This window comes from Haliotis cracherodii, unplaced genomic scaffold (assembly GCF_022045235.1).
Source record: "Haliotis cracherodii isolate W230 unplaced genomic scaffold, xgHalCrac1.p SCAF_1, whole genome shotgun sequence".
In the NCBI taxonomy this organism is placed as follows: domain Eukaryota; kingdom Metazoa; phylum Mollusca; class Gastropoda; order Lepetellida; family Haliotidae; genus Haliotis; species Haliotis cracherodii.
The window spans coordinates 67,910,897-67,923,490 of record NW_027266264.1 but is presented as its reverse complement, the minus strand read 5'-3'; the positions used below and the strand labels follow the sequence as shown (position 1 = coordinate 67,923,490).

The following is a 12,594-nucleotide window of genomic DNA, read 5'->3' as shown; positions in this document are numbered from 1 at the left end:
AGACAGCCATATACTGAGCATTGTTAGCTGATAATTTATTGTCTTTGGCAATGGGCATGAATCACTCGGGTTGTGTGCAGATGTCATTGATCATATATTCCATCTGTTGCACCCCTCAGATCAGTGTAACTATCGGGTTGATATCACCCTGGTGTGTATTTCCCATGATATATCACACTCACGTATATGACAAGTGCATATCACCTCCTAGTGGCTATTTCCTGTATAACATACAAATCAGTCAAGTATTCTATGAAAAGCAATCAAATTGAGCAATAACTGTCAAGTCTGATATCTACCCCTAAATTCAAACAAGTCACAGGAGGCTACACCAGCATTCTAACAATGGCGCCTGGTGATGTCACAGTCTCCCATAATTCTGTTTTTCTTGGCACAAATTTCAAACTAGCCTATTGAGTTACAGAGCGCCAGCCCATTAAACTGCACTCAGCTGCAAGTTCTCACCACTGTGATGTCAAGGTCGAGACAATGCAAAGCTTGCAGAGAGTTGCTAAGCAAGGTTTTGAATTTATCGAACTAAAAACATATGAAATTCCTGTCTAAAGGCTTACTTTATTGCAAGCAATAAGAATAGCATAAACACAACTTTCGAAATAATATGTTTTGATAGAGCATGTTTGTGTGAATAGCACTATAGTACTACAACGCATTGTGAATTCTGAAAATGCACTAATTATAAATGTGAAACTGAGTTAGTTTGATCCTATGTGCTACAGATGAGGGTGAGAGAAGGGGGGACCGGGGATTTCCTTGCACAGGACAATGGGAGGCTTTCAGTTCAACAAAATGCATCCCTCCACTACCAAAATGTTATACTGTACGTGCAAAGTTTAACTGAGCAAGTTTGAAAACTCTTCAATTCTGCTTCTGAAACAAACCTCACCATTAGTAGCCAAAGTCCAATCTTAACTGCAAAAACAATCAATAATCACCAATAACTGAGCATGGACCATCAATACTTAAAATGCTTAGTATCACATTTCTATCATGTGCAGACAATATACAGCCCTTGTAAGAACATGACATTATGGAACAATTATTCATGTCCACATCCCATTCCAATTACTAACACCCATAGGAAGCAAGCCCGAGGACCCAAGCAGACTTCCCTTTGACTTCATGGAGGCAGCATCTTGTGGTACTTACTGGATCCTGAGTTGTACAGGGCCTTCACCGACTTCTTCATCTTGGTCAAGCCACTGCGGTCCACGTCCAGGGTCTAGAACAACACAATGGTGGAATCACATACAAAGTGTTCGTGTTGGGGATTGGTTACAGTTCACACACATAATGATCATTTGTTTGTTTATTGTTATTTACGCTTCACTCATCAATACTTCTGCCATATGATAGCAGCCCGTAGCAGTCTGAACCAGATAAACCAATGATTGATACTGTGAGCAATGCCCCATTCTGTCAGAGTACAACCATACAATCCATTAATGATCAGCTCACTCTGGATGACAAGCATATGCTGCTTCACTTGCTCAATATCTGGCCCAATTAATAACTGATTAATGATCATTCTTGAATAAGAACAGAACTATCATCAATTTAGAACACATAGTACATTTTTACTTAGTATGTGATGCATGTCACAGTATATTGCAAGCTTTCTTTCATCACCCAGATGGGACTCAGACCCAAAAACGTACGAGAATCAGTTAGTGAGTGAGTGAGTATGGTTTTATGCCACTATCAGCGACATTCCAGCAATATCACGGCAGGGGACACCAGAAATGGGCTTCACACATTGTACCCATGTCGGGAATGGAACCCGGGTCTTCGGTGTGACGATACAAGAATCTGTACTTGACTAAGAAAGCCTGTTATCCTAAATATGATATTTTTTACTAAGCACTTGCTAAATGGCATTGCGTGTTCATTTCTTTCATCTTATTTGTTATGAGCATAAAAATAACCTAAATGACTAAAAGTTTTCTTATACTTCCAATACATCAGACTTTACCTGCACATTTTATACATCTTGTTGTCTGCCATTTTGCTGTATTTTTTGGTATGGTCACAACACGTGTAATAGACACATTATATACAGATACCTGGTCGCAAATAGTCTTGCTTTTTCAATCACAGCTGCTGATGTCATAATTTCATAATTTCAATTCAACTTGTCACTTCTGTAAACTTTTCCAACAAGTTGAAAATATACATGACTTTGAAAAAGGCAATATACCTGTATTTTCCAAACAAATTGTGATACAAATTCATTAGTATTTCAAATTGTGGCACACCGGTATACTGAATACCAACCTTTCTCAAATCAACAAGCCATAAAACCCTGTCTGGTACAGACTTCTCTGATTTCATACATGATATGCTCTATTACATTATCCCCCAAAAATTAATAAAAATGAATTAATTCAATGGGAACATAATCAATCAGAGATTACATGATCGATTCCTTATATGGAATCTGAAGCTAATCAATCAGTAAAGAAATCAGTTAATGTTGTTTGACTGGTACTGAGCAAAAGCACAATTTGTTTGTTGTGTTACAAAGCTCTCAGCTAATTCAAGCAATAAAATGGCAGCATGCTAGGACTGGGACGGGTCCAAATTCACTACCCAGGGTACATGACCCCCTATCACTAGACCCTATCTGGTTACCCTTTGCAGGTCTCAAGAGTTGGGGAAAAAATGTCTGATTGGGAATTGTTTTTTCACAGCCCTGGCCAAAACTATTTAGATACATGTATCAAATGATAAGATCATGCGTACACTGAGTTAAGTGAAGCTTTATCTTCACTCAAACATATACAAGTCAAAAGGAATGTGTGCATCGTCAGAAAGAAATGCAAACATTAGCGACTTGCTAAGTGTCAAACATGTCACTAGTTTGTTCAGAGATTCAACTAAGCCAATTATTGCATATGATATTCCGTAAACATTTCAATAATGTTTATAAAAAAAAGTGTGCTACATTGTATCATAACAAAATGCCGGTCTCATTTATTTGCTTATCCACTATTAACTTTTGACACAACCCCCTGGACATACATTTGCCATTAGCATGTAATTCACGAGGAAATCAGTTCCTGGCAATCCTTCAGACATAAGGGCAAGGTGGAACCAGTGTCTGCTTGTCTACAGTTAGTCAGTTGGAAATTGAATCTTGTCTTGTTATTAATGTAGCCCTTGTTCAGTATCACCAAGACCCAGAACACAAGACTTGGTGGCAACTCAGTGTGCAACTGTTTCAACATATTGTGTCAACTGTCAAGCAATAATTGGATCTGCCACACAACTCTCTCCAGCAACGCAGCCACAAGAAGACATGATAGAATCCCTGAATGATCAGTCTCCATATTGTCAAGGATGATTCATATCAGATAGGGAACCTATTACACAGCACAGTCCCCATGTATACTTCTCTAATTCATTATCAATGTTATGGTGGACCAGAGAATCGTCTTTTGAAGACAAAAAGGGATTGAAAATATAGGGTACCGGTAGTTGGTTAAGAAAATCATTTTACTTTTTATCAGACTTTGATGAATAAACAACACAAAAAAAAGTCTTTTCTGAAGATGAAGTTGAAACATGAGTTATCCTAGATTAAAGCCAGTAAAATGTAGGTCAAGTCTCCCACGGATGTTCTATTTCAAGAGCCACAGTAAACATTATTCGGCTCAAAGGAAAAATCTAAGATCCAGTTAATCAGAGTATTTTTCAAGTATGTTAGGCTGTAGGCAGTCTCATATTTCACCCCTTTGGGATGGGTACACTACTTTTATTTTTCCTTGCGATGCAACAATTTGAGTGCATAAAAATGTCATTAGTTTTTTACATACATAACAAGTCACTGCTATGTGTCATAAAGAGTTTCTTCCCTTAGTTGTTCCAGGATCGACTGATTGGGGAGCTAAATCCAAGATTTGCTCTGATTATGTCCATTGATGTACATGTGATGTGTACAAACATGCGAGTGATTACCAACCCTTGACCTGTTGACAGTCTCAGCTCTCATAAATAGCCTATATCCATCCATGAATATCATCTGTTGTAAATAGCCTATATCCATCCATGACAGTCTCATCTGTTGTAAATAGCCTATATCCATCCATGACAGTCTCATCTGTTGTAAATAGCCTATATCCATCCATGAGTCTCATCTGTTGTAAATAGCCTATATCCACCAATGACAGTGTCAGATGTTGTATATCGCTTGTATCCATCCCTTGACATGTTTGTCTCAGCTGTTATATACAGCATATATCAACCAATGACAGTGTCAGATGTTGTATATCGCTTGTATCCATCCCTTGACATGTTTGTCTCAGCTGTTGTATACAGCATATATCAACCAATGACAGTGTCAGATGTTGTATATCGCTTGTATCCATCCCTTGACATGTTTGTCTCAGCTGTTGTATACAGCATATATCAACCAATGACAGTGTCAGATGTTGTATATCGCTTGTATCCATCCCTTGACATGTTTGTCTCAGCTGTTGTATACAGCATATATCCACCAATGACAGTGTCAGATGTTGTATATCGCTTGTATCCATCCCTTGACATGTTTGTCTCAGCTGTGGTAGATATGATTTATCCATAGTTGACATGTTAGTCTCAGCTGTTGTGGATATAACAATGTAGACACAATTTATGGATAACAACTTCTTTAATACTGTAAAGGCGATGTTTCGGTATAGATCCTTATATCTTGCTTGACAATGATATAAGGATCCACACCGTAACATCGACTTCACAGTGTTAAAGAAGTTTGTCATTGGTCAACTTCTAAGTAATGCCTATCAAACAATTTATAGAATATAAATTATATAAAAGTGTCTTAGGTGAGGTTTTTGTACCAAGAATTAAGGGGGTTTCACCCTATACACAGGGTAGAAGAGTTTTGATGTTTTTTTCCCCCCAACATAAAGACATTACCGTGAGCACAACTCAACCTTGACAGCAACCATGGTCAGATTACCGCTATTGACGCCTTGAAACAAACTTTAGTGGACAGAAAATAAATATAGAAAATAAATGCAATACTTTGACTCATTTAAAATTTCATTTGTTGTAGTTTTAGTGACTTTTATATGTCAACATAAACATGATTAAGTTAATGCGATCGCGAGCGTGGGAGCATCAACAGTGATTGTTCAAATTGTTGCATATGACAAAATTATCTGGCAATAGCAATCAGCTGAACCAAACTGCCATGCATATGTTTATCAATTTATTTTCAAACATATATAGTAAAGCTACAACTAAAATAACATGATATTTTTAATATATTATTCCTGATAATATTATAGTTTCAGAATATAAAATAGCATTGATTTGGAAGGGTTTTACAGGGAGGTCGCTTTGTAGATGGCGATATTAAGGTATACATGCTGACACGTGTGTGTGGGGTGTGTGTGGGGTGTGTGTGTGTGTGTGGGGTGTGTGTGGGTGTGGGGGTGGGGGTGTGTGTGTGTGTGTGTGTGTGTGTGTGTGTGTGTGTGTGTGTGTGTGTTCAAATATGCACTACAATTACAAGGCTTATTTAGTATAAACACACCATTGTAAGATTAAAGAAGTTGTTCAGCTTTTTTCACTTTAACATATTTTAATTAGAAACTGACCACACTCATTGTCATATATGATTTTTAAAGAATATGTAGGTAATATTAATAATCAATGAAAAATAAATTATCTGAATGGACTTTGAGCTCTCCACCCCATAGATTAAAGTAACACATTTTTTTCAGCTTCATCAATGTTTTGACAAGGCCCCTCATTGAAAGCATTCTGGCTACCACATGGGAACCCCTCCCCCTCACCTCCAACCTTAAATCCCTTCCCTAACTGGCATCCAATATTCCCCAGTCGCAGCTAAAACAACACCAGCCCATGTTCAGACATCTCAATTGCTCCTCTTGCCCATACTTCCTGAAACCGAGTCCTGTTTATGAAATGAGAAATGCTTTATCTGTCAATCAGGAAGGTCCCTGCATGGACTATCTCACCTTCCACATCAAACCTCACAACCTCTATATCACAGTGTTCAAAATTAAAGGGGTCCTTGGGTTCTTGAGGTTAGTTGGCAACTTGCTGCTATAGTATTTGAATCTGAATACTTCAACCTTTAACAAAAGGGTTTAACATCCCTGGAGTTTCATGCTAAATTTCAAATACTGAACACCATAATATATCCATTCTTAAGCCAAATTTTACTCATAAATATAATTATTGTCAGTATCATTTTGGTAGATCAGCTGTCTGTAAAAAAAACAAGTTTTGTAATAAAAAATCAACAAACAATTACTTTTGAATTTTTTGTTCTACACATTAACTTCAATCAAAAAAAGATGCAACCCAGGAACTTATGGAAGCTTGAAATTTGATACATTCAGATAACCCAAGAGCTGGCAGGATTGACAAAGTTATCCACTGGTGGATAGACTGTACCCAGTATGGTGTACAATATCCTCTCTTAGGATCCATTACTGTGAAAGTTCTGGAATACCTTAAATCCCTCAGTCACAGGGCATTATTGTAGACAAAGTGGTTAGTCATCAAAGCAGTCTTCAAAGGCAGTATTGTTTTACATCAAGTAATCATTCAGCCACTGCTATCATGTCAGAGTGACTCTTAGACTAACATCTAGTTTCTGACATGAAAATATTTTACAGAGAAAATAGTAGTCAAATTATTAATATTTATTAAAAAAGAGCCCAGAGACTTATGGGTTGTATTGGATACATTTCTTTCATATTTGTGTGTATTACAGACTAAGTGAGACTGAAAGAGTGAGTGATTTGGTTCTTAGTCAATCAAGACTCACTATGGTAATCATGGTAATTATAGCTCGATGTGAAACTGAGAGTTGGTTTAGAAACAAATATGTGGTGCGTCCAGCGATGTGCGAGTAGAGTGATGATGGCTTGTAAATAACTGTACCCTAATGACATGGATGGTTGCTCATGCTACCAAGCAGTGGTTTCTCTAGTCAAAGAGTTGATCAATTGCAGACCAACGTATCTGTGATCATGGTGATATGACTGACTTCAGTACCACTCAACCGGGATGGCAATTTGTTGTCAAACTAGATCATAAATCAACAGTTGGCCCTGTTAGCCAAGTTTGTTTGACTAACCTGATTCATCACTGGTAAGGCTGCATTTTACCCAAGTCGAGCCAATCTTTAAGTACGTTCAAATGTTTATGTTTTGAATCAACGAGTAAACACAAATCCATTCAATAATAAATGCTACAAGTATTAGCAGCCTCAGGAAAAGAAATCCCCTTATCATGAGTTATAAGTGTTTATCATTAATAAATATTCTTTCAAGATGTTGAAACACTGTATGATTAAGATTTTACTTCAGTCTGCAATATCATCTGCATATCACTGCTGCCAAAAGATACGTTTTTGTTTGTTTTTTGTTATTTTATTCAGCTTTATTCCAGTTATGTGACAGCAACCTGCAAATAATCAAGTTTGAACCAGACAATCCAGTGATTGATATAATGAGCAACAAACCACATAGTTGGGGTACGATGACACACAAACAACCAAGTCACCGAGCCTAATCGCCCGTTCCATTTGGTCGCCTCTTACGACCAGCATAAGTAACTGGGGACATATTCTAATCCAGAATCCTCACAGGGTATATTAATAAGAAATCTGGAAAATCAAACCAATGGTTGATAGCAGGAACAACCATCCATGAGGCCATGGGAAGGTCGGGTCAAACAATGTGACCACTCCATCTTCATTAGACAGCTTTTAACAATGGGTATCTACACGTCCCGATTCCATATACCTCAATGAAACTGACCAAGACACACCCACTAAACCACATACGTTCAGACACCTTGGGAAAATAGGAGACAAATTCGGAATAAAATCATATCTGAAAGTAACCACTGCATTAGAACACCGCAAAGCAATAACAAGGCTAAGACTCAGTGCTAACGACCTTCAAATTGAGAGAGGAAGATACTTTAACACTCCAAGGTAAGAAAGACTATGTACTTTCTGTGATATTGATGAAATAAAAGATGAGGAACACTTCCTAACAATATAATCATAGCAATATTTGTATTCTATTGTGTATGTAAATGTATAATTAGTCATGTTCATGTTTTGTACCCTGCCCCCTGTGGTTGTTTATGTACAATAAATCTTCTTCTTTTTCTTCTTCTTCTTCTTCAAGTTCAGAAACAACGAAAACTTGCTGACTACACATTAACTCATACCAATGAGAATTGTGAAGATCCGGGGTAGAATGGGTTTTCAGCAGCCCATGCTTGCCGTAAAAGACAATTATGCTTGTCATAAGAGGCGATTAACAGGATCAGGTGGTCAGACTCACTCTACTTGGTTGATGCATGTCATCAAATCCTAATTGCATGGATCTATGTTCATGATGTCAATCACTGGACTGTCTGTCATAAAGCTGAAGTGCAGCGTAAAACAACAAACAAACAAACAAACAAACATACCAATGATGCGCATGGCCCTTTTGGACAAGAGTCATCAGATTGAGTGAGTGAGTGAGTGAGTATGGCTTATTGCCACTTTTTTTTAGCAATATTTCAGCAATATCATGACGGGGGACACCTGTAATAGGCTTCACACATCGTACCCACGTGGTGAATGGAACCTGGGCTTTTGGTGTGATGAGCGATTTCTTTAATACCTAGGCTACCGCTCCACCCCTCAAAGGAAATGGGAAGTCACAAGTACCTATTAACACCATGTGCAACAACATGTACACGACATTTCACAAAAATATATTTCCTTGAAATGCTACGATGTAGACAGCTGATTGACCTTTCACTCCTTAAATAAAGAAGAATAGGAAATTGTCCCTTGTGAAGACCTGTAATGACATCTCACTAGGCCACATCTGACCTTGTTAACTCCATGCACATACTGTCAGAGGCTCTCTGTCCCTACTTCCCCATGAGTGTAAGGTCACAGCAATTATACCAGTCACATTATTTACATAGCTGAGAAATTGACTGCTAATACACTGACTAATCGTGGCTGGACACATGCAGAGCTAAGTGTGTCACTGCTGGCCGTATACTCAGTCTCTCACAGAGGAAACTGTGACTTTATGTAGGAAGTTGCTCATACTAAACGTGTAGTCAGACATTTGTCAGGTTTGTTAGTAGACACACAGTCACTGATCAAGTTTTTATACAGGATCATACTGAAATGCAGATGCCTGTTACCTTTGTTCCACAAGGTATTGCGACCAAAGTCTATCTGTAATTTCAGACATGCCTTAATCATACTAATCATGGACATATTTTTTGGTAAAGTGCACTTCCTTAGCAGCATATACAAGCGATAAATGTTATAAATGTTATAAATGTTATAAATGTTATAAATGGTATTATATTGAAATAACCCGAGTCTCCCCTGACACAATAAATGACCAAGCAATTAAACCAGATTTTCTTTATTCACATAAAAAATTAAACCATTGAAACTTGGTTTAACTTTCTTATATATCTTATATCGTATGATATATATAGCTATGTGCAAGAGAATGAACACATAGTAAAGTGAATATGAAGGGGGGAGCAAGTGTACTTGGACATTAGATGTAGTGCCTACCAAATACTTGCTAAATTATTCAATTTTACATTTGAAACATTGGTCATGAATCCCCAAATAATGTGAGAAACAAAGTGGGGGTGCACAGACCTTTACTGACATGGCCCTAAGGACAAATTGCCGGTAGATTTCTTTATTTCACACTGATACTTGGACAAGTGCCCTCAAATGTGTTCATCCTTGATTCTAATACGCCCCATTTTCACATAAATAACGACCTATGAAGATCCTAGGTAGAACAGGTCTTCAGCAAACCATGCTTGCCGTAAAAGGCGACTAAGCTTGTGGTAAAAGGCAACTATGGGGATCAGGTGGTCAGGCTCACTGACTTGGTTGATGCATGTCATTGTATCCCAATTGCGTAGATCCATGCTCATGATGACAATTACTGAATTGTCTGGTCCAGACTTACAGAAAACAGTCATATTGCTGGAATATTGCTGAGAGCAGTATTAAACAACTAACAAACTAACAAACAAACACATACAAAACAAAAAGATTCATGCAACCATTGTAAGATTAAAGATTTCATTAATACAAATTTACAAAATAATAATCTATGGATATATAAATTAACGTCTTTACTTCACCTGACTTAAAAATATTTTTGTATCCAGCGTTTTAGAACACAAAGTTTAACTCACAAGCCATAAATCTTTATGACCAATAAATGCCTATTGCAAATAAGTTTATCATATTTCAATTGAATTATCAAGTCATTATCACCTAGCTGAGATATATTCCTTGATAGGCGGTATCAACAGATACTTAATGGCCACCTGCTGTAATATACAAGCCTCCCAGTGATGATACATGGCCTGGGCTGGAAGTCAAGCTATGAGTGTACACTGAAACACGATAGGCCTAACACTTGGGTGTTACGACGCCTATCATGTTCTTGGTTGTAGTTCATATTCTCAACTGGTGGTGTGATCATATACAACAGTTTCATTTGAACATTGTCACATGAACAGGATACACATGCATATAGAATCTCATCCCAGTGTCTTACAAAATCAAATATGTATATCAAGATGAGTTGATAATAGTTACAAATATCCAAGGTTTGTTGATGATATTTTTCCTTTTATCAAGGAGTCAACACTCAACAGAATTTCTGAAAACTATATGTTACTCTATCAAGTGGTGCTTCAGCACGCCATGTTTAAAATGAAATATGACTCACTTCTTTCAACACTCGAACATAAGAATTTAGGTCAGATAGATCCAACAGAGGTTGCAAGTGCTTCATATTCTCCTTGTAATTAAGCTGTAATGCTTGTCATATATTTCCAAACAACCTTTTATGACAATATGGAAAAAATAATAAATCCATTTGAGTATGTACCAATATGGAAAAAATAATAAATCCATTTGAGTATGTACCAATATGCCATAGCTTGTAAAGTCAGTATTTTGTTGTTGGGCAACTGTCATTGTCCAAGTTAAGAAATCGGTCTCTGCCCATTATTAGCAGTCCTGGCAAGTTTGATTTCACTTTTCAAGTCATCCAAACACTGCCTTGATTCTCTACTCTCACATTTAATGATGTACATCAATCACTTAGTCACCAAGGTTAATGATTGCACTACCAGTGGTTAATACTAGTTATGTTACGACAATGCCTCAATTACCATGATTACGGACAAAATGCTAATCACAATGTCTAGACCTCAACTGAAAATGGGCACCAGACCGTGGCACAAAAGAGTTCACAACTGATGTCATTTAGGATGCAGTTTGACAACTGTGTGATAGTTTCATTGAATCGACAAGAAAATATTTAACATTACACTTATCACGTTTATTTACAAACGTCTCATTACTGATATTTAATTTCCTGTGATGGCTCCTCGGAAGAAAAATATTTTTACTCTGTTGACAGTGAATAGGGAGGGACATATCAGATAATGGTTTTACTCTAATAAGAATAATTGTCAAGCACTGAATGGCAATAAAATGTTACATGACATTAAACAAGGAGTCACATATATAAGTCATTCAGTTATAGGCCTCTTGAAAATAAACTAATGTAAATGAGCATCTAAACAATGGGATGCATCAGTGTACTTCTAGATCATATTCCCTAAGGGAGATAACTCATGTGTCTCTTCGCAGTGCAAAATATGAAGATGAATCGGAAACGCCACAGGTCCGAAAACAAAACATAAAACCAAAACCGTTTGATACAGCCCTACAAATTTTATGACATCACGCAAATAATCCGCAAAAATGAACCTCACATAAAAGATTCATAAAATTTGGATATCCGTGCCCGGGTTCAGATGTGACACCATCATTAGCTTACCTCTTCCAGTGTTGAAACCGTATGTCGACAGTGACCCATTTTCGACGTGAAGGTGGATGTCGTGGGTGACTTGTAATCCTCCCATGACTCCTTCACGAAGTCACCGACGTTTATTTGCATTGTCGTATATTAAAATCCAGTCTTAAGTCATCATCGGGATCTACATCGCCTTTCTACCAGTTGACTGAGATATCAACCACAGGAAGTTCGCTCAGCGATAGCTCGCGGTGTGACACATACTGTTTCCCTGACAGCTAGTAAACGCTTAATGTTCTGCACCGGACTTCGGTAGGAACTGAAATAAAATATAAATAAGGAATTCTAAAGATGCTTATTTCAACTACACTTTAATTTTATTATCAAAGCGCGTGTGTTGGGGATGGTGATAGCTCAATGTGAACCGATTATCGTCCTTCTGATGAATCCCTTCGTATGTTAAAAAGGTAATCGAATCCCTGGCCTTTATTTCTTATATTCATAATGAAGCTCTATATTTTTGTTACATCATATCATCAGTCATTCAAATATAACATGGCACCTTGGCGTTGAAATTTATATGTTAGATCAATGTCATGGCCTCTGTTGTTTGAAAACGTCATTGAACAATGACGTCAACTATTAGCACCTCGTGTCTGAGTATTTAGTAGTACCTTCACCTTTCTCCGTCGTGTCT

The 12,594-nt window shown here is 37.4% G+C and overlaps 1 protein-coding gene across 1 annotated transcript in view; it reads right to left on the bottom strand.

Annotated features, from left to right (window-relative positions):
- LOC139462358 (arf-GAP with SH3 domain, ANK repeat and PH domain-containing protein 2-like) overlaps window positions 1-12,138 on the bottom strand; it is an 85,883-nt gene extending 73,745 nt beyond the window's left edge. The window contains exons 1-2 of the mRNA XM_071244061.1: window positions 11,922-12,138; window positions 1,168-1,240 (exon numbers count right to left, since the gene is read on the bottom strand). Of these exons, the coding sequence (XP_071100162.1) occupies window positions 1,168-1,240; window positions 11,922-12,041 (193 nt within the window). The 5' untranslated portion in view covers window positions 12,042-12,138. The remainder of the gene's footprint in view (window positions 1-1,167; window positions 1,241-11,921) is intronic.
- Between the last annotated feature and the right edge of the window lie 456 nt (window positions 12,139-12,594).